The sequence below is a fragment of the Cataglyphis hispanica genome, chromosome 12, assembly GCF_021464435.1.
Source record: "Cataglyphis hispanica isolate Lineage 1 chromosome 12, ULB_Chis1_1.0, whole genome shotgun sequence".
Taxonomy (NCBI): domain Eukaryota; kingdom Metazoa; phylum Arthropoda; class Insecta; order Hymenoptera; family Formicidae; genus Cataglyphis; species Cataglyphis hispanica.
The window spans coordinates 5,019,912-5,042,968 of NC_065965.1; the positions used below are offsets into that span (position 1 = coordinate 5,019,912).

Here is a 23,057-nt window from a genome sequence, read left to right on the forward strand (position 1 = left end):
ATGCGCGGGATGCAATCTGCGACCGTGCTCGAGATGCACGCCCGAGAGTTTACGCGCCGTTTAAACCCCTCTCGACGCGGTCGATCCAAGGAAATTATACGGGTACCGGGGAGAGAAACTTGATCTATTCTCCTTCGTGGAAATGTATACGCGCGTCAGTAAAATAAATCGTTGTAACCGCTTTGATGTAGATTTCGAGGATTAGTTTCGAGAGATGATAGAGTTTGTTATTGCTTCTCGAAAATCGAATCTTGAAAAAAAGATGGTAAAGCGATGAAAAATATCTTTAACGGAGGAATCGATTAACGACATTCATATTGAATTTTTTTCTCTTCGAGATAAAAACGAGCGAAGGATGATAGTCATTATTGAAAATATACAAATATAGTTTTTTTTTATTAATATCATAACAAGATAATACCAGAAATGGTGCTATTGAAAATTAGTTGTTGAAATATATGTCTGAAATATTAGCTCCATAAAAGACTAAAACAATATAAATTAATAACTTATTATTCGTGGTAGAAAATTTCTTTGTCCTTATTAATGTATGGTAAATTACCTTTGATAGCAATATCTCAGAAACATCGAGATTCCACAATACGAATCAATAAATTTCCAATGTAGCATACATTTAATCTGTCTTTCCATTCGCGTCTCGTCCGACGAACAATAAAAGCTTCGCGTATATATTGTTGACGATCGTCGTATTTCACCCTACACGATCGCCGACTGCATCGCGTGTCGATCGTCGTGCGTGACACGACCGACGAAAAGCTTGGGGAGCACTCATCGTACCCGTGCGGCAAACGGGTTTATCGATAATTAAATGATTGTCAAATACGAGAAAATCGCCGATGATTGATGGATGACGGATCGGCAAAGTTTCGCAGTTGTATTACCGTGTTTTATTAACGTGCGTCTTTGTCACCTTCCTCCCGTCACCACTCGATTTCTTTTCACACACAGGCAATACGTTAATAAATTCGTCGTGTCGCTCGATAAAAGCTAAAGCAAGTACTTTATGCACGAAATTCATTTTTTTATTTATTTATTTCGTGATCTAATTAATATCGTAACCATCTTTTAAAGTATAAAATATATATCGAGGAGACTCTAGTGTTAGACGCTTATTTTATACTTAATAAAGTTTGCACTAGAGATATTGGAATTATTGAAAATATCGTGAATAAAATATATGCCAAAAAGATATATGGAAAATGCGGGATACATTTTCAACATAGGACATTTTTTAAAAATCCTTTATCGAAAAGATATTCTCCAATACGATTGCGATATAAGAATAGCTTTACCTTCGATCTCTGAATGTAAAATTGAACGTTCATAATGGACTCGCTTAAGAATCGCGAGTTTAATGTCAATCTTTCGTCTTATGATGGGAGGAAAGAGATAGGCATAGCCCGTGGCATCATCACCGCGAGGTTTTCTCCTGCGCGTATCGAGCAACGGTTCGCCTATACATCGCGTTTCGCGCGCCGCCGATGATAAAGAGAAATGCTGCCTAGAAAGCAGGTCTTGGCTGAATCTAGGCCACCCTCATGATGATGGCGCGTGCACATTCTCCACAATTTTACTGTTCCTTCTCACAGCGTTCCTTGCCTCGCGTTCGTTTCCCGCCGTTCGATAGAACAACACTATTTCTCTCTCTTCCTCTCGTTCTCTCTCTCTCTCTCTCTATCTCGCGCGTCTTCTCTAGCTTCAGCTTCCCTTCCCTCCCGAATCCCTCTCACCCTCTCCCTCTTTCTATCTCTCTGCCTTTCTCCTCGGCCTCTCTCCTCGTACGTCTCTTCTCCTCTTCCATCGATCGCCTCCTTCTCTCTTTCTGCCCCTTTTTTTTTTCCCCACCCGGCATGATTCAAGGATCGAGTTCCGGAGGACGACCAGATGCGAATCGGCGAAAAAAAGAGAGGGAACGCGAGGATCGCGGTACCGTAATGCCCCGCGCGACGGGGATTTACAAATTGCAAAAGCGAGAACGAGTCTCTCGGCTGCGCGCTGTCTCAATAGCACGCTCGTTCGTAACTTCGTTTGTGAAATGTCGCGATGACGACGGGTGGGCGTGTTTATAGGATGATGTTTAACTTTGCGACGCAATATAAGAATCTTTCATGCTGTCGAATTAATAGGAAAGATTTTTCGTTGGTAGACGCGAGGCGCGAATAATTTCCTCTCCGGTTTGAGCGTTTCAGCACAAAAGCAACGTGACTTTTTCGCGTATCTGTCTCTCACACATATATATATATAAATATATCGAAAGGGTTGAGCATTTCTTTAAATATGGCAATTCTCTCTCTCTCTCTCTCTCTCTCTCTCTCTCTTTCTCTTCTTCTTTACAGCTGAGGCTAAAGAAATAAAATATGATATAAACGTGAAATTTTTTTTATTTGATCGCATGCAGATGAAAAACTTTAATATTCTTCTTTCTACTTTTAATCTCTTTTTTTTTAATTCTATATTTTTTTTATCTCTAGAATCATGGTTTTGCTTATTACTTGATTCAAATATATCATTATCAATATTTGCATGTGCGAGCATCTCGAATCAAAGATGCTATTATATTTCAATCTCTGAAGTGACATTCTTTTTGCGTGTCTACGTGCGAAATATAATAAGAAGCCGTGTGTCGAGGCTCTATCATCGCGAACGAGGCGAGCGTTTTCTCGAGAGCGGAGCAAGATCGCGCGTGTATATGACTGACAGTGGGGACGATCGAGAGCGACCTAGAAAGGTTTCAAAAGACATTTTCCCGTTCACCCACGTACAAAGCCGCCCTCTTGCCGCGGGAGCGTAGAGCCGCGCGACATGAAACCTCGTACGACGATTGAGACGAAGCGCACATACATATACGGACGTACATACATATACGTACAATCGCTGATGTTGAGATGGACGAGAAGGCGATGGAATCGAGGAGAGGCAAAAGGAGAGAATGGCGTGGAGGGCGCGGAGAAGGATAGGACAAGAGTGGTCGATGGAGACGAGGGGGGGACGACAGAAAGAAAAGAGAACGCGGGTGTATTACGATGGGTGTTTATACGTATGTATACATGTATGGCTGTGGGTGCGTGTCAGTGCGCGCGCGCTCTCAGGAACAACGGAAAGTACGCGCGGAACGTAATACGGAGAAAACGCTGGTAAAAGGAAAGAGGCCCCTCTGCCTGCCTTTCCAATCGAATCCGCCGCCCCTCTCGCCTTTGTCATTTTCTCTTTGTCCCCGTTTCGGGTCTTCGTGTTCTCTCCCGGCTAAACCGTCGCTGCTGCCGCCTCTCTCTTTCGCACGGTCTCTCTTCTCGTCTCTCCCTCCCTCTCTATCTCTTTTTCTTTCTCCCACTGCCCGGCTTCCTGTTCGTCCTTCCCCTTCGTCTGACCTGCGCCTGACTCATCCAGAAGAACGAGAGAACTTTGCCATTCTCTTCTCCTGTCTCCCTCTCTGTATCTCTGTCTCTTCTCTCTTCCCTTTCCTCTCTCCTCCTCCTCCTTTCTTCCCGCCGTTGCACCCGGTATATCTCAAACGAATGAAAGAGGGAAGCTCACAAAAAAGAGCCGTGCTAGAAGGAGAACGACAGGGTGGGCGGGAGATATGAATTCTCTTCCGTTCTGCTGCGTACGTTCTCTTCGTTCTGTCTCTCTTCACCCTCTGACTTCCCCCATTACTATCCAGCTAACCACCCTAACCTTTCTTCTTCCCTTGCTACGTTTCGATCTGCCTTCACGCACACCTCTTCTTCCTCTTCCTCCTTTTACCTTTCCCTCTCCTTCCTTCCCGGCTGTATACACCTACTCCATCTCCGCTTGTGCTTCTTCGTCAACGTTTCTCGCCTTTCACCTTCGCTCCCTTCCCCCTTTGCTTTCCCTCTCCTACTTTCTATATTGCAGTCATCCCTCGCTCTTTCGCTTACCGACAACCCTCCCCTGTGTTTTTCGCTCTCACCTCTCTTTCCCATTTCTTTGTCATTCCGCATATCCTGTTTTTGCTTTAAAGAGAACGTAGGTTCGATGCAGAAGAACGGCAGGAAGGGAAAAGGGAGACAGACCGGAAGAGAGAAGGGCAGCACATCGGTCGATTTCTTCATCCTATCCTCGACATTTGCTTAGGTAAAAAGCTCCTTGGATCGATTAGAGCGCTGTTTTTCAAGCTTTTTTAAGAGACGGACGCTTTTGAATAGCAAAAAGAGATAAACGAAAGATTTTAAATAAATCAAACATACAGAGGTGCTTTAGAATTCTCGCACAGTGCTTCTCGTCTTACTCAGTTAAATTACACTCGAGCTTATATCATATATTTTCATTTGAAATATCACTACTGGGTAATGCTACTATTTTCAATAAATTTCTTATAAAAATTTCACTTCCTTCTCTTTCTAAAAATAAAATTTCAGTTTTAGAAATGATATTAGAAAAACTAAAATTGCATAAATTATCGATCATATACTACCTCGATTTTATTAACAAATAAAGCTGAAATCTACGCGAACTTTGGCCATTATTAATAGAAAAATTAATCTAGCACAAGCTACTTTTTTCGGCTTACACAAATAACAATTTTTTTCGGGTAACACGCTCTATTTTACCTATTTACCTATGTCAAGTTATACGTATCCAGGCCAAACAAAATACGAGGTGAAATTTTGTAATCTTTTTATTATTAGTATACTTTAACTATTTATACACAATCATATTTTTCGAAGGGGCATATTAGATCAATTAGTAAGTGTGATTAGAATTAGCCTCACGTGCGATTGAAAGAAAGAAAGAAACGCGTGGACGCAAGACGTCGGTAAAATATCGCTGGTAAAAGGAGAAAGGAGTTTCCTACGTCGCGGCGTAAAAAGGAGCGATTGACCGTTTTATACATATAATTGCCAAGATGTGGTAGCGTTGTGATCTATTAAACCATCTCGAAACGATTTCTTTTCATCATACAAAATTGAGAGAAAGTCATTCACATTTAATTAAATTGATTTACGCTAGCGTAAATATATTCTTTAGTGGTAGATTTTCGGCAGCGCAATCATAGATTTATATACGATCTCAATAAAATATTAAACATTGAATCAAATATTTTTTTTTTTTTTTTTTACATATGCATTGCAAAATCTTTTGAATAATTCTTTATTATTATATTTAATTCAGCTTAGATTTTTTTACATTTATTTAGTTTTACTTACAATTAGATTAGGCACAAGGCTTATTCATAATCTTGATTCAGAGCATAATAAAATTGTATACATATGCATATATTAAATCCGTTATCATTTTTTTAGGTCGATTGTTTTCGATTACTAGATCGTAAAACTGTCGGTATAATTTTATCGGAGCGAAATATATAATTCTCTATATAGCTTATGATACTTTTTTAGATACTTTGCTAGATTTTATAAACGAGCATTGCGCGTCGTATGCTATTCTTAAGATCGCGATGTAAATGTCATATGTAGCATCTATCGGCGCTTCACCGATTCTTCTTTCTTAATACGTTAATAAACGTGAGATGAAGAAGAGAGTGAGACTGAAAAGAATACTCAATGAAGTGCACAACCGCCTGCATTTTCTACAACCGCCTTCGCATTGACGCTTTTAACTTGACGTACAATAAGAATGTTAAATATAACATTACTATCAAATATATAAATAGTGTATTTTAGAAGTACGCAATATTAATTTCCATTGTTGAGCGAATCTTACAATTATTCTCATCCAATTCTCTCGCAAAGTTTTTCTCATAAATTTAATGTTTATAATACTATTATTTCATGTATATTATAAATACATAAGCGTCGTGCCCTCTGATAGAAAATTCTCCCTTGTAATGCCAGGGTTAAGTATGGTACATGCACAAAACATGTCGCCCAACACAGGCGAAAATGCGTGCGTGTCCTCTTTTAGTCGGCTCGTCGTTAATCGCTCCCAGAAATTGCCCGCGCGGTCCACTCTCCGCCTGAGTCACCCGTTTTCCATCCTCTTCTTTTTCCTGCGACAGCCAGCCTCACTCTTTCTCTTTCGTTTCTTTTTTTCCTTTCTCTATCTCTCTCTCTTTCTCTCTGCCTTTTTCCACACACACACACATCGTTTATTACGTTCTCCGCGCGTCCCTTCCTCGAAAAAGTAGTCAGCTCCTATCTTTCCTTCACCCTTTCTCTCTCTCTCTCTCTCTCTCTCTCTCTCTCTCTCTCTCTTGATACTTTTTCGATGCTTCTTCTCTCCCTTCGCATTCTCGCTCGTGCGCTGCCCTTATCTCCAGAATTCCTCGTTGTCTGAAAGGGCCATCTGTCCCCCCGACTCTATTTCGGCCACCGCTTTCATCCCTTCATCGCTCCTTCCTGCTCGAACGTCGCGCGTACAAAAGAGCGGACTCTTTTCTCCGCTATTCCCCGTTTGCCACCCTCTCCACCCTTTCTCCGCCTTCCTTCTTTGTTCCTTCCGTCCGGCTGCTACTTCGGAATCGACCTGCCAACGCCGTTGCCGTCATCATCTCGCTGTTCCTTTCTTCGCTCTCGAAAAGTTTCCTTCGGCTCTCCTTCTTTCGGACAGGGATCATAAAGAAGCACTGGTAATTCCCAAAGGCGAAATAGCGCATTCGATTTCTCTGCGCCGCGGAGAAGGATGAGATGAAAATGTTCGACGCCGTAAATTGCAGTGCTCGGAGAAAAAGCGGGAAACGAGATATATAAAGAATGAGGATGAGAGGGGGTGGAGGGACTCTTCTCCCCGCGCGACTGCAGCTTCCACAGTTGTTCGACGAACTCGGGAAAAAAAAAAAAATGTCGAGCCGTGCCGAGATATCGCTCGCAAACGGTCCACGTGCGACCTTGAGCGAGAACGCGCGCAACCCTCCGCATTTCGAGGGGTCGCAATCCCCCGCTCATGATCACGTGGTGCTCGAGGGTGGTTTCCACAGTCCTCATTTATCCCGCTCTACCGGCCGAACGAAAAGAGCGTGGAATTCATCGGTGAAGACGAGAAAATAAAGGTCGTGGATTATCGAGATTTCATCGAGCAGAACAAGTAAATGTAACGAATCCGTATGAATGATAAATTTGTGGGATATGGCTTATGAATTAATAATTTATCTCCTTTTCTTTTTCTCCTCATTACATATATGTTTACTTTTAAATCAAGGGAAAAATTAACCTAATTATAGAACCATTGAAAATTGATTGTCTTACAAATAGTTTTATACGAGCAATATGTTACAAAAGAATAGTAAAAATAAAAAGAAAACAGATTTTTCTCCGCATTGTATCGTATGATGTAACGTAAATATTCATATGAAGGACGTGTTGACATAAAGAATTCTTCATGCTCTCTCTCTCTCTCTCGCTCTCCGCTTTACTCACAGTTTGTCCGCGTCATTTGATTGACCGCATTTGACTCGCAAGTGACAGCATCCAGGACGAGGTCTCGTTCTCGAAAACTACTACAATTTTGCAATTATTGGTAACGAGAAAAAACAACTGATCGATTGAAGTACAAACCGAAAAAGGCGAAGTGAGTGACAACGACGAAATATAAATAAGAAAGAAAGAGATCACATCGTTATACGACAACTTTTGGCGCGGTAATTTTGCATATTAATTTAAATTAATACGACTAATATATTAGAAATGGTGAAAATTGAAATTATATATTAAATAATTTTTTTTATATGAAAGCGTCTTATAAATTCATAGCTCAGGTGTTTATAAAAAAATTCTAATTATAATACTAAAGCATTTAGGAGCGCGCAAGAAAAGGAGGACGTTTCTTTCTCTCTCGTCGGCATTTCACGTAAGAAATATATTTTACAGATATGTCGAATAAATATACGCTGGACAAAAGTAAGATAAAGTTATAAAAGTAGAGTTTTGTGCTGTTCCTGATGACAATTAAAAAACCAGCCAATAGTTTTTATTCGGCATTGGTATTCCCCGGATTAATTGCGCAGCGTATCGCGGCGTATAGCAAACACCTAGTTTCCTTTCTCCTTTCTTGCTTCTCTCCACGTGTCACGGATCTCCCTCGCTGTTCTCCTCGCCCGGTGAAATTGACGGTTCCGGGTGCGTCCGCTCCCTCCATCTCGCGAGAATTGTCCCCCATCGAAACGATCCATTCGCCTTTCCTTTCTTTCCCTTCGAAAATGTAGCCGCGCGCAGAAACGACAGCGAGAAAATTAAAGAAATACGGAGTCGTATCCGTAGTGTTCGGAAAAATCTTGGAAATAATAGTAAGACAGTATTATCTTTATTTTCCTTTGATTTTTTTTCTTCTTTAGATTTTTAAATTGCAAAAGTTTGTTTTTCAAATTTTCAATGCTATATCATCAGTAATTTATCGTCAAATAAAAATTATATGAATTTGAAACCATTTTTGTAGATTTATAGCACAACATTTTTCTCGTCGTTTTAACAGAAATTTCTATCGTTTTTAGTGATAAGTACAGTTGAGTTTCGATTTAGATTTTGACGAAGAAAGGATTAAATAAAAAAAGAGGAAATTATACTGTCTCGCTGTCATTATAGATTTTATAGAACATTATACGTAACGCGGGCTCCTTGAACCGGCAAGGGCGAAGGGGAACAGGTGAGCGGCCGAGAGAGTAGGCTCTCTCGGAAAGGTGAACGGAGAGAAACGAAGGGCATTCGGAATGCGGTACTGTTATATGCCTTACGGTATATAGACAGGACGGAAATTAGGACCAAGCGACATGGGGCCCGCTGGCCATCGTTCGTTATGCTCATCATAGAGCAGAGTGACTTCTTCCTTTCTCGTTCTTCGTTTCGTTCTGATGCCTTGCGCAACCAGTACAGAAAACCGCGATGGAAATAGAGACTTGCTTAACCATTTTCTTCTTATACAAAATCCAAGTAGATACATTTAAGTAACATAAAGGATTATAAAATCGTTTCTGTTTATTTTTTAAATTTTTTCTATGCCTTCATATTTTTTAAATATACATTTAAATGACTTACATTGTTGGCAGTAGTCAACTCTACAATAGATGAATATGCTATTTTATATATTAATAATATTGTGTAATGAATACGCGATAATATAAATTACGAATTATGAATTCAAGATTGCGAAATAGAGAATTTGAAACTGTGTTAAGAGTAAGAAGTCGGAGCTGAGAATTGAGAGATCCAAATAGAAGATTAGATAGGATTAAGAATTAAGAGAATCGAAAATCTTCAAGTCTTAGAATGTAAATGAAAAAGTTAAAAGTTGAAAATAGGAAATTGGATATTGAGGGCCAGCAATCGAAAAATTCAGAATAAAAGAAATAGTTGAAAATTAAATAGAGATCCTATAGATTTACATATTAAATTATATACTTCTTTTATCAAGATTCTATTATCGACGTTGTCTCTAGTAATATCTGAAAGATGAAATATTAACAAAATAAAGTAAGTAGTTGCATGAAAGAGGAACGAGCGTACCGTAATTGCAACCGTGGGGGCGGAAAAGAGAGAAACGTGGGAAGATCATTGATGCAAACTCGACAATATGTATGGGAATACTTTTTACATGGACCGAAAGACATATCGCGCTGCCATAACCGATTCCTGCCATTCCTGCCCTCGATGTGAGTTTCTTTCAGAGAGAAGTGCGTCTTCTCAGAAAAGACTCAACTTGAAACCCGATATTTCTGTTTGAAATCACTCGAATGTTTAAAGAAGTGAATTTAGATAAAATGCACTGAAGATACTTACGTATTGTTAAATATTTTTTCGAGGAAAAAATTTTAAATTCTAATAATTCATAATATGAAAAAATTTTTCTAATTGAAATTAATTACATTCGCAATTTTGACTAATATAGTCTTTTTAGATTAAAATGTTTGAATTTTTTACACTATCTGAAAAAGAATAACATTGCAACATTCCGCATAAAATTTTGCAGATTATGCAATAATTCTCTAAATAAGTTCTTTTTGCTCGTGTGTTTATGAAGGAATAACTTTAGATTTGCCGGCAATTTCAATTTTCGTGCAAATCGGATTCCTGTAATACTCTAGATCAGATAATAGTCAGTCGAGAAGAGCATTTACTCGAATGAGTTTCGATCTCGTGCCAAATTTTAACTCAGGTCTTCAAGAAAGGTACAACCAGACTTTTCCTTTTACCGAGATCCGCAATGCAGATATTTTTTTCGGGTCCGCGACATCAGTATGAATTTGCGAGCGTTACACTGCGGAAAACATCAGAGACTTGGAGAAAGATAGTATTGAAACTTCTCTCAAGATCATCTTGCTATGAACATAAATTGAAACCCATTCCTTTATCTTTCTTTCTCTCCCTCTATTTTCCCTTATATTTCACTGAACTACACTTTATTAATGCAACTCTGTCTCTATCTCTTCATCGTTATTGCTCATCCCTTTTTCTCTGTTCTTCTCCCTTTTGATAAAAATAGACCATACATTCCCCGCTCTTCCATGACGAGGAAATCGATCGGAAAGCGAGCACCAGAAAATAATTTCGCTCGTGTGAGTCTATAAATTCTTGCCTGCCATTTTATCGATCGGAACTTTTATCAATTTTTCCGGAAAATGCACTATCGTAGCCCTAGTATTTTTCGCAATTTCCAACATTGCCTATGGATTGATTTTGCCTATTTTTTTAATTTTTTTACTTGCGCCAATCAATTTTTGTCTCATTGTATTTTTATTCATTTCAAGATGGAAATCTTTGATAATTTATATAAAATAGTTCGCATAAAAAATTGCATGTTATATGAATATGGATTTTCACTCTCTAATAAAAGTGGAAGATTCCAATAATAAGAGCTAGACTTTAGTATGCCGTAAGAAGTTTGACTTCACAATAATTTATATTACGAGATACGAAATCGTTGCATAATGCGAGATTTTATTTCATCCCGTATACTTAAAAGAAAGAAATAATCTACTTTATTCTCTCAAATGGAAATATTTAATAGGAAATCGTAAAAAAGTATAAAAGAAACGACGGAGAGAGATAGATAACACATACGTATTATGATATGCGAGCGTATGTTTTTTTGCAATGTTCAATTTTGGCGACACATTTTACGTCGCTGAGATCTCGCAGAAAGACACGCCGCGACGAATGCCACATGCGCGACGTTTCTAATCTCAAATATGTTTTCTCTTGTTCTTAAAAGCAAGATACTGTAAAAAAACTCTGTAAAAAAACTGACTTGACCGCGCGCGCAAGATATGTTTTTTTATCTTTTTTTTTTTATATAAAAAATGCTACTAAACTGTCCTTAATATAAAGATGTTAGCCTCCATCTACGTAGACTCTAAGGATATGATTCTATAAAAGTACTCTCGGGCGAGAATCTATCCTCGTATCAAATTGACATTTATACATAATCGAGAAATTGCGAGTTATAACAAGGTCCGAGGGACGGTATAATACTTTATGCAAAATCCGCCGGTCGTCATGCAGATTTTATTAGTTCTCTTTATCATCTGCATCTCGACGAAACTAGGAAAGGAGCCAACAAGAGGAGAAATTGAAGGGAGGGTTGAAGACGGCGGAGGGAAAAGGGGAGGGAGGCTGCAAAAGAAGAGAACGAAGGAAACTCTGGTGGAAGATTCCAATCCTCCGCCTGCAAACGCGAAATGGTACTGAAATGAGAAAGCGGGGAAAAAAGGGGGGCATAGGGCGGGGAGGAAGAGAGGAGCGGTCGTTTCCGCTTGCGTTTTCCCGGAGAAAGAGCTGGTTGGTCGTCGTCTCGAAGTGGTCGCGAAAGGGAAAAATCCGGGAAGAAGCGAGGAGGCGACGCGTCGATAACGTTGGAAAAACGTAAAAGGCGCCGTTGCACCGTGGAGAAAGAACCGACGGTGCAAGGCGAGACAAGGAGAAGGAGGAGAGGGAAAAGGCGATTAGGTGGGTTGGGGAGGAAGCGGAACCAAAAGATAGATAGATGGATATAGAGAGGGAGAGAAAAAGCCAGAAAAGAGAGAGAGAGAGGTAGAGGAGGGATAAAGGCAGGATGGAGATATAGGAAAGAACGAGGGAAAAGGGGAGATTGTTTTGCCCTGTTGGGGTGGGATGAAAGCGAGAAAGAGAGAGTAGAAACAATGAAAGTCAGGGCAATCGACGTGGGAAGGCAACGAAAGAAGGCTGCAGATCGGAGGGATCGAGGCGAGAAATACGAATCAAACGAGCGCAACGAAAGAGGTCGAGGAGAGTGAAGAAACGAAGAGAGGGAGAGAAAGAGAGAGGGTAGAAATTGAAGAAGAGGACAGAGTAGGGAGAAGGATGAGGGCGGCAGAGGAGGGAAGGGGGAGTAAAACACGAAGAGCGAGCTCGTCTACTCCGCGAATGGCAGAGGGATAGACGGGGAAAAAGAAAGAGAATGTGGCGTGGCAGGGAGGCGAGGTGAAATTGGACACAAAAAGCTCGAAGAAAAATTGAGATGAATCGCGAGAGAGAAGATGGAAGGGCGGTTTTCCCCTCCTCTCCCTCCGCGCCTCACAAAGGGGGAAAAACCCGTGCTTCTTCGGGGCTGCGAAAGAAAACGCGAGCGTAAGGGATAGAAACCGGTCGCTATGTTGGCGCTTCGTTTTCTTCCGACTTCTTTTCTCGATATTCTTACAAGGTTCCTGCCGTTTCTAGTAAATTTTTAGGATAGACTATTTTTAATATATAAAAATTTATATTTGCAATATTTTTCTTATATTTCGTTTTAATTTTTTTTATTTTGCAACTAATATATCATATATATTTTCTCGATTTGCTCTTCTTCTCTTACTCATTTGAAGTTTTATTAAAACATGTAAACGGTCTTATCAGCTTATATAATCATCATGATTAACATTTATTTTTTCTGTTAGCATTCATAGAAAATATAATCCGAAAGATTAAATCCTCTCCTCGCAACTCGCTCCTTGATCTCTATCCAGATCTTTCGCGCGCATCAATTTACTGACTCTCAGGAAAGCGGTGGCTTTCTAACGCGAAAGATTAGCGTGCGAGCTAACCGGTCCCCCCCCCCAACCTCCCTCTCTCCCCCGATGAACGTTTTTATTATCCTCTTCCACCGTTTCGGTGTCGCATCGCGCCGAGGAGAGACTCGCCGTTTCCTTTCACCCTCTCGCGCTTTCGTTGTGCACGCGTGGAAACGAGCTCCTGTTCTTCATGACATCGCATGCCTCGTCGTAAATTCGCAATATCTCCGACATGCCTCGAATCCACGCTTCTATGGCACCGCCTGCGGCTTCCTCGTGTTCTTCTCTCATCGAATTTCAGTGAAAGTGACAGGAAAATCGCACGACGATCGGCATCGGGACGGCGCGCAACTCCCTGAAGAAACCGGGCGAAGCGTTTTAGATCGTAGCGCGCGCAACGTGTCAAAGGATGCGCCGACTGACGTTGAGAAAGCGTATCGATGGATGCGCGATTGGTCGTGTCGTAAATTTCCACACCCAATCTACACAAATAAACATCCAGATAATTTGAAAATGTTTGCTTCTTGTCTTAAGACTTATTTTATTTTTTTAATAATTATATATCAGTTGCTTCCTTCACATCACGCAATAAAATTTAAATATAAAATTAAATATAATAAATATAATTTAAATATAAAATTTAAATATAAAAATTTCAATGTAAATATAAAGAAATATCGAAAATAAGAGTTATTTTTTTTTTTTTAACATATTTTTATATTTTAAAAAACGAATATTTATCATATATATATATATATATATATATATATATATATATATATATATATAATCAAAAATTGTAATATTTTAAAATTTTATTAAAAAATATGATATATAATGATGGGATATGTATATAAGAGAAAAGTTTCGCTCTCATTTGAGTTTTTCAAAATTTCATTCTTTCTATTTCATAGAAAAGAATCTCTAGAGAGTTTCAATTTTATATAGATAAGATTCTCTCAAGTATCCCAAATCTCAACTTTTCATTCCTATAATAAAATGATTGAAATTTGAAGATAATAAGATTAATATAAAAATTCATTATATACATAAATTTACTGAACTCTCCGTCACTGATTAATATATATATATATATATATTATAAAATAATTTTTTTCTTTATTTTATATATATTTACAAAATTTACTATTGTGTCGAGCTCATCTCACCGGCTATCCCGTCTCACTCTGTTTCTTCACGTCGCGTTGCATCCGGTTTTCTCCCGGTTTCTTACTTTTTCTTTCTCTCTCTCTCTCTCTCTCTCTCTCTCTTTCTTTCTTTCTTTCTCCGTAACCGCTTTAATTGTGCGTCTCCTTTCTTTCACTCAATTATCCTCCTGAAATCAACGCGGTTAGCCATGTCGCACAGAAACATGGAACAGAAGCTTAAACAATGTTTCTCAAAACTAGGTGAGCCACTTTTACACTGTGATCGGATCGCGTTGATCTTTCCGGCTATTCACCTGTGCAAATTATTCTGTCGCGGATAATATACGGGGTAAAATCTAGAATAACCGTGGAACGTTATTGTTAAAAGTAACACGGTGAAATATAGAACGAACGATGATCACGGAATACATAAAAAGGTGAGCCATTTTTGCAGAATGCGATTGGAAAAACTGGAAATTTTTGCGAAGATCCGTCTGTTAGAATTAATCCACCGTTGACCTTTATAACTATTCGCCTGTAGGAAATATTCTATCGCGAATAAATGGAAATATAGAGAAGGCTATACATATAAAGTTGTGGCAAACAATGTTAATTATCGTTGCTCTTATCGATGTGAAAAGTTTGAGAAAAAAAGCCCGAACTCGTTTACATATATGCACTATTATTAAAAAAACTTTTTATTTTTATATTTTAATATATCTTTCTATACTTATAATTTAAAGAAGCAAAAAATGTTATTCGTATATAAAAATATTATTCTTTATAAAAATTTCCTCTAATTCTTGATCACATGTATTTCGTAAAAAAATATGCCTCTAAATATACGCAGTTATTGAAAGATGCAGCTGCCACGTCTGAAGGACGCAAGAAAGTGTGACGTTTCGTCTCTGAATATGTTATATATGTCTTCCATCTTACTTTTAAAAATTAGTTTTATTAACTATCTTGATAAAATAAAGAGACGTGTAATCGAAAACATACGAGGCTATTATTATCGGCATTAAAAATATGTTTACAATTTTTTTTTCATCAAATTTAAAAAGATATAGAGTTGAATCGCACACGTAATTGCGGCATGACGGATTATATAAATCGTGAAAGGAACAAAGAAGACCAACAAAGTCAACGCGCGAAGATCGATTATCGTCATTCCTTTCCGTTATCACGAATTATCAGCACGTCTTCGCACTCGACTCGCCGGGTAACCCAATTTCAATGATATCAACGTGCGCGCATACCTGTTACGCGACTCGCGTGTTATGTGCCGTGCGACACGCACGCATAAACTCGATGTACGGGCATAAGGCAATCCGAAACGTTTCGATTTCACGATAAATTTCGAAGTTTCTCCAAGTTTTGCAAAACATTATGAAACGTTAACATGTTGTTATTTTACCCCCTTGAAAATAAGGCAAGCGAAAAAAAAATATCTCAAAGATGTAAAAAATTTTTGTCTTTCCAAAATTGTTAGAATATCTGTATACAGTTTGAATGTTGAAAAAAAGAAACTTTGCGGACAAAAATTTAAAATTCAATCCCTGTTCAATTAATTCTTTATTTTTAGAAAGAAACAAGAAATTTATAACAATATCTATATTGCGTAAGAAACGAAAATATAAATTTAGAGAATTTTGTAATTGATCCTGTAATACACAGCAAAAGTTTTAGGATGAAAGCTAGTTTTAATTGTCAAATCGAAGCTTAACGAGCTTCTAAAATCGTGGCAATAATGTATCAAGGAATGCTTCCAGAATTTCGAGCGCTCTCGGAGATTCGATATCTGCGATAGGTATTCGCCAACGTGATTTCTCGCAATAATCCATCACACAGGTGAAATAGTACGCGCGCAGACGTGGTCTACGAGTATGTACATATAGAGACCGATCGAAGAAAGAGTACGTCAGATGCGTATTCACGTACATTCACAATCGTGCGTTATCCGCAAGCGTTCGCAGGTGCGTCTATATCGAGGGCCCTCGAAGGATAGCCGGAGAAACGGCAGATGGTACAAGCGTGTGTCGACCAGTGTGGTATATAAAGGGGTGATGAAGAGCGGAAGGGAGGTCGGGGGAAGACGGAGTTTGGAAGACGAAGAGTTAGCTCGAGAGAAAACACGAAGAAGGAAAAATATACGCTTTATTTATGCAATGAAAGATACAATATGAAAAAAAAAACAGACTAACTCAGCATTATATAGTACTAATTCGCACTTTATTAAATAAATATTGTTGTACACCCTGTAGGCAAAAAACGAGAGTTGTGAGATACATGATGAAGAGTTTGAAAGTGTTGGGAATTGAAAGATCGAAATTGAGAATCGATAAGTAGAAAGTTGAAAGCTGCTAATTGAATATGGATTCATATATAAAATTATATTTAAAATAATCGTGATTTAGAAATATAGAGATATTTGAGCTCCCCCGGAGAAAGACGGATTTTCGTAATTTTTTCATAAGATTCGCGCCTAACATTAGAATCCTGGTATTGACAATGAATCAGATACCGAAGATATTGGGAGTGAAGTGTCGCGAAGAATTTTCCAACCGTTCTTCGAGCGCGCGAGTGAATGGATGAAAGACAACGATGTACGTCGAAATGAGCGCAAGCAACAGAAGGAGAGAAGAGAAGCGAAGAGAGAGAGAGAGAGAGAGAGAAGGCGGCAAAACGCGAGGCAATCGCGAGCTTAAAGTTTCCTCGTTATCGGCGTACGTCTAAGTAACTGATAAAAGCCCGTGTTCCTACGGACAGATAACAGGCGGAATGGCCCGGTATAAAGAGTCACATAGATAGAGGCAGATAAAGCACGGTCCACGGAACAGGTGAATGTCGCGACGGGGGCAGACCAACGCCCGAACCTCTTCGCGTTGTGCGCCGCCGATTCGACTCGCAATTCGCTCCTCTCGGCTCTTTTCTCGCTCGATCGTAACGCGCGGTAACGCTCGATCCCCGTTTCGTTATCGTCGGACTTATTCGTCCGCGTACACGCGAAAGTGCTCCTTCGGTTTCCTGTGTTGTCTCGCGCCGCGTCGCGCTTCCGCAAATGACGTCTCCTCGCTAAGACCCGTGAATGACCCTTTTTCTTCCTGCTTTACCTCCCTTCCTTTTCTTCCCTTCGACACACCCAGCCCTGCCGGCGAGATCTCCCTTTCTCTTTATATCTTTTTTTTTTTCTTCTCTACCTCGTCTCGTTCTTCCCACATATCTTTTTTTTTGTCTTCCTCTCTCTCTCTCTTTCTCTTCACCCGCGCTTTGCCGTCAGCTCGCGGTGTGCAGAAAACCTAAACCTATCCACCTACCTACCTACCTCCCGTCTTTTTCGTACGCGTTTGGATAACGTTCTCCGTCCGGTACATAAAACCTCTTGGAGATATCTTCTCCCGGCGGTCGTGACGGAAAAAGAAACCCAATATTTCATGGAGACAGATCGTTATTGGGGCGTGCACTACAGGTACTATCCCGCTCTCTACGAGTCGATCTCTCGTGGTAGGGGAAAGGATACGACGGGGATGACTATCGCGGATAAGGGATAACGGGAAGGGGGATCTTTTCGTATCTTAGGGTTGTCGTCGTCGTTGTCGACGACGATGACTCTTGGATGAATCCGTCGACACGGAGAGAAAGCGACTTTGGAAAAACACTCGATCGATCTTTCCGTCTCTCTGTTACAGCGGCGGCATGGCCGGGCAGCACTACTGCCTGCGCTGGAACAATTACCAGTCGACAGTGACGTCCGTGTTTCACCAGCTCCTGCAGACCGAAACCTTCGTCGACGTTACCCTGGCATGCAACGAGGCCTCGTTAAAAGCGCATAAGGTAGGCTGTTGTGAGCGTACGGAACACGGAGAGAGGGAAGGAGAAAGATCAATCGCGCGCGCGGAATCAAACATCAGTCCTCGATCTAAAGCCGAAACGAAGAATTGTAACAAATTTCAATCAATTATCAATAAATATAAAATTAGAGAAATTATCGCATTGTATTTTAGATAAAAAAGGAAAGAGATTGAAGCGAGAAATTTAATTTAATATTTATTTATAGCGAGTTTAAACTAAAATGTTGAAAAAAATGTAGCTGATAGTTTATAATTACATTAAAAATATTAAATAAAATTAGCAAAATAAAAAAATTTAGCTTTGTTCCACATAATTCTTAATGTCGAATTGTCGTGTATTTGTTTCTTATTTCCTCTTACGTCTGGCATCTATATATATTATAATTTAATTATGATTCTACCTTGATTATTCAATGTCACGTGGCGGATATTTATGTCTGCGCTTCGATCCGGCATCGACATATAATTAATTCGACGCTTGCGATACTTCAATAATATAGAAAATATTTACATTTAATAGTTCTTAGACTTATATATATGCTTTTTGATTTTAATTCAATTGATGTCTCAACTGTCAAACTCTTTCGTCAAAATATCGATACTTTAGCATTAATTGAGAAAATTATCCGAAAAAATATTCTGTAATTCTAAATAAATATATCTTAGGGAAAGAAAATAGAAATAATTATATAAAGATTTAAAACGGATGATTTTTTCACGATAAATTCACTTAATAAATTCGCACATCAAAATTAATTGTAACTTTTAGTCGAAAAATATCTCATCTTATATATATATATATATATATATATATATATATATATATATATATATCTACGATATTTCATCTTTCTATGTGTGCGCAGGTGGTGCTGTCGGCTTGTAGTTCCTACTTTCAAAAACTTCTGCTGTCGAACCCTTGTAAACACCCGACCATCATCATGCCGCAGGACGTGTGCTTCAACGACCTCAAGTTCATCATCGAGTTCGTCTACCGCGGGGAGATCGACGTCTCACAAGCGGAGCTTCAGGTGAGCGCGCGAGAATAAGGTCGATCTTTCGCCGCGATCGCGCCGATCGTCGCGGCCAGCGATGTCGCGAGCAACGATTTCTCCCACAACGCGAGCCCATTGAATAATCGAGATGAGAATTTGATTTTGCTTTTAGCGACAAACGGCGTGAAAGAAGCAATATATTATGGAAGCATAAAATTATATATACTATAATTGTCTCCTTTATTTTCAAAGCATAAAATGACATATTGTCTCATTCCAAATAATATATATATATATATATATATATATATTGTTATTACGACGATGTCGATTATTAGCAAGACAATAATAATATTTTTGTCATTTATAAAATAGAAATATTATAAAGTGCTGATTTTTAAAAATATGCATATAAATGGAAATTTCGGAGAACAGCTCTAACGACGTTGCTGATCGACGACGTTACGTGCAATATCGGCGTTCGAATCAAATATCTATTCTAATAAATATTTTGTTAATGCAAAATTTTGATTAAATTTTTTTTTAATTATTTAAAAAACGCGACGAATATAACGATTGCGATCGCTGTAATTTTTTCTAATTTACGGTTTACATTCTTTAAACCTGCTCCGGTATTGAAGGTTCCGAAACGTTTAAATCTTGCATGCGTCACGGTATTAAATAACGATGGATGCGATTGTTTCGTTTTATCTTATCGCTTACGAGCTATTACGACGCACTGTTGCTCGTATTATTGCAAGATCTTTTGCTAAATTGATAACGTTTCCGTTCTTCGAATGGATGTAAAATCTGTTATCGTTTGTTTGCCTATTTTGTGAATAATCTGGTGGTGTTAATAAACTTTTCATAAGGCGTTATACCTTTTCATAAATATGTTAAGCAATTTAGTTAAACAAAAGCGCTTGCAACGGAGATATAAAAGTAAAGCAAATAAAATATTTTTTACATGCAATATATTCTTTGCAAGTTTGTGTGATATATGAAAAACATAAGATTACAAAAAATATCTATTTAGTATATGTTTTAAATTAATCATTGCAATATATGTATTGACAATTAAATTTGTCGAAGAATAACTGGGAGAGGGGAAAGATATCAGAATTGCACGTGATTTTTTCGATAAATCATCACCTAAACGCGTTTTACGATATTCGTGAGGTGAAACGTTCCGGGTGTTTTAGCATGTTCGAAACGACAAGAAAGTACGATATGAGAAATGAACACTTTCTCGCCAAAAGAGAAGTCACTTATATATTATTTCTTAAAAAAACTCTCTGCCATCTGACATGATACGTATTAGCTTCAAACGTCACAAATATTTCTAAAAGGTCTGATTCAGCTTTGAGCGTGAATTCTTCAAATACATATTGTTAAAAAGAGAATAAAAATAATGCCAGTTTATATTCTTGATATAAAGTTATATATCGATCCTTTGAAAAATATATTATACAATATTCGCGCACTATCTGACACGATGTTAAATATTTTTTATCAATTAGATGAATGTCTTTTTCCATCATATCTCTTGTATAGAATACCGTGAGATTACCGACCGCAGAAATACTCGCGCCATTCACTTTCCAGCGTTTGCCAACAAAGTTATCTTTCTGTTCTTATCCGAACAGACATTCCCTTCCATTCGATCTCCCGTCCGAGAACGCAAAAGCGGTGAACGAAGCTTACCGACGCGGAGGCGCGCTGCTTTACCGGCTTTATCTCCCGCGCGATATTCGCTTCGCGTCGGTAACAGTGAGAGAAACTCTCTTATCCGCTGAGGGGAGACGTCATCGATGATTCGATTCACCGCCACTGCGAGCGTTGTGCGCGCTGTGCGCGTTCGAAATGCCCGCTCAACGTTTCGCCGGCCGGCCGGCACACGCGGCTCGCTTTTTCGCGGAGTCTCGCGATAACGCACGCTGTTTGTCCGTCCGTTCGCTCGGATTTATCGTGTCTCGCTCAACGTGCGCGCTTGAAAAATTTTTCCTTCTCGTGTATCTTGGACGCGCCCGCGCGAGCGCGAGTGTTGTGTCTCTACGTATGTGTGTGTATGTGTGTGTGCATGGGGGAGACTGAAGTGTTCCAGATTTCCGCGCGTCAGGACGATTCAGATATATCGCGACACACGGATAAGATAAGAAGCGCGCCGAGTGGAGCGCCGGTCTTTCAGGATGTCTCGTCAGTGATAAGGTACGGCACGCAGCTGCACCATCCTTTCGCTGTTTTTTTTTCTGTTCTTTCTTCTCTATCTCTCCCTTCGAAGATTCAATTCTTCGAGGTTTCTAATGACAAATCGTGCGTGCAATGAACTGCACGATATTTCTCGTAATAAATATTACGATACATGTAGAGAGTGTGCGTGTGTATCATTAGTTTTTGTTACATGTTTAGCGCTAAACGCGATTGCTGCTCGCTGTTATTTTGAATAACGTGAGGAACGCTCACTTCAGTTTATTGCTGAATAAGAATACGAACATTCTTTTACAGTTGCACATATAGATATGTAATAGATAATAGAAGAAAAATATTTTACCGTAACAAGTAATTACGATGTAAATGTTAAACTCTCTGTATGAAATTGAATGCGCAAAAGTGATGAACGCAATTATCGCGGACTAATTACGTTGAAAATGCAAACGCTATTTGGATTCTGGCAGCGATTCTGTAAAAATAATCATAATAACATCCCGTCTGGGATGTGAGCGCGATAATGTTCTCTCGTATTATCGTTTTCACACGATAATTTATTTCGCACGCAATCCAACTCATCATCCAAGTAAATTAGTTATATATTATCTCTAAATTATTTGAAATATTTCGTAGCATTACTGATACGATTTCATTATGACTGCACATTCAAAGAATATCGTTGTGAAATTTATTTTATTATTTTGGATTTTATTGCATTAGATATTCCCGAGAGAAACTTTACGCTTTTATTCCGCAAACTCATTTCTAACTCGATCAGTAAAATCAACATACGTGCCTATAAAATATAGATATTTGATTGAACTTTTGATGAATCGCGTTTAGATCAAAATCACTTATTATGCTTTTTAGAATAAAATCACAAATTATCTTTAAAGAAATTTTTATTTTAAGTTAAAAGAAAAATCGTATATCTCTTACCCTATAATTACAAGAATATGTTATATAATTCGATTACATGAACAATTCGGCCAACTTAATAATTTAAACTCTCACTTCGTATCTTTGCCAATTTGTCGGCGTTCAAAACTATGTTCTAATTTTGCTATATTTATTAAATTAATTTTATTCAGTCATATACAGCCAGTTTCGAGAAAGAGTTTAAATAACAAATAATAAGATTGGTTTGAATTATCGACCTCGAGATTCGTTTCTCTTCGCTGCATTTCTTTCCTGTCTTGCTTGTCGCGCGATATTGAATAAGATCTTCAAAGCGGACGCCTAATGCACGCCAAACGCGAAGTCGCGCGATTTATCGGAAACGTGAGATTATTTTCGCCGTTCCTTTGCGCGGCGCAAAGAGGATGCTTCGGCGACCGGCTATTTGGATCGTGCGCCAGACGCCGGACGACGAACCTGCATCGCCGTTATATATATATATATATATATATATATATATATATGTGTGTGTGTATTAGTATGTGTGTGTTTTGAGTGCGGGCCAAAATTAAATCTTTCTCGCCGACGAAAACGACCCCGTCGTCGTTAACCGTCGGATACGAACGCGAGTTGTCGAGTGCAGCCTTACAATCGCTGTGACTTTTAATTAGAAAATAAATCGAAATTTTCGAATGAATAAGGCGACTGTACCGGCTAATATGTAAAACTGATCAACTTTGTCCGCCTTCTCCCTGTCGCAGTTTTATTAAATACTAATTAATTATTGTCGATAATAATGGAAATCTTAAAACTCTTGAGAAATAGTTAAAATTCTCAAAAGTTTTACATTTCTATTCTATACATTTCATGATTGAAAAAAGCTTTAGATGGGATAAACGTCAGATTTCTCGAAACTATTTTACGTTTGACAGAACATTTTAAACGAGCAATCTTTCGCATGAGAATTTGAAATCGAAGGAACAGCCTGTATACGTACATACATACATACATACATACA

At 38.7% G+C, this 23,057-nt stretch overlaps 1 protein-coding gene across 5 annotated transcripts in view; it reads left to right on the forward strand.

Moving 5' to 3' along the window:
* The window catches only part of LOC126853660 (protein bric-a-brac 2), a 51,049-nt gene that overhangs the window by 2,020 nt on the left and 25,972 nt on the right, over window positions 1–23,057 (forward strand). For 2 of the 5 annotated variants that reach the window (XM_050599572.1, XM_050599574.1), the window contains exons 2-3: window positions 17,778–17,922; window positions 18,806–18,970. In XM_050599572.1, coding sequence (XP_050455529.1) covers window positions 17,778–17,922; window positions 18,806–18,970 — 310 coding nt within the window. The other 3 variants (XM_050599573.1, XM_050599571.1, XM_050599570.1) reach the window with 3 other exon arrangements.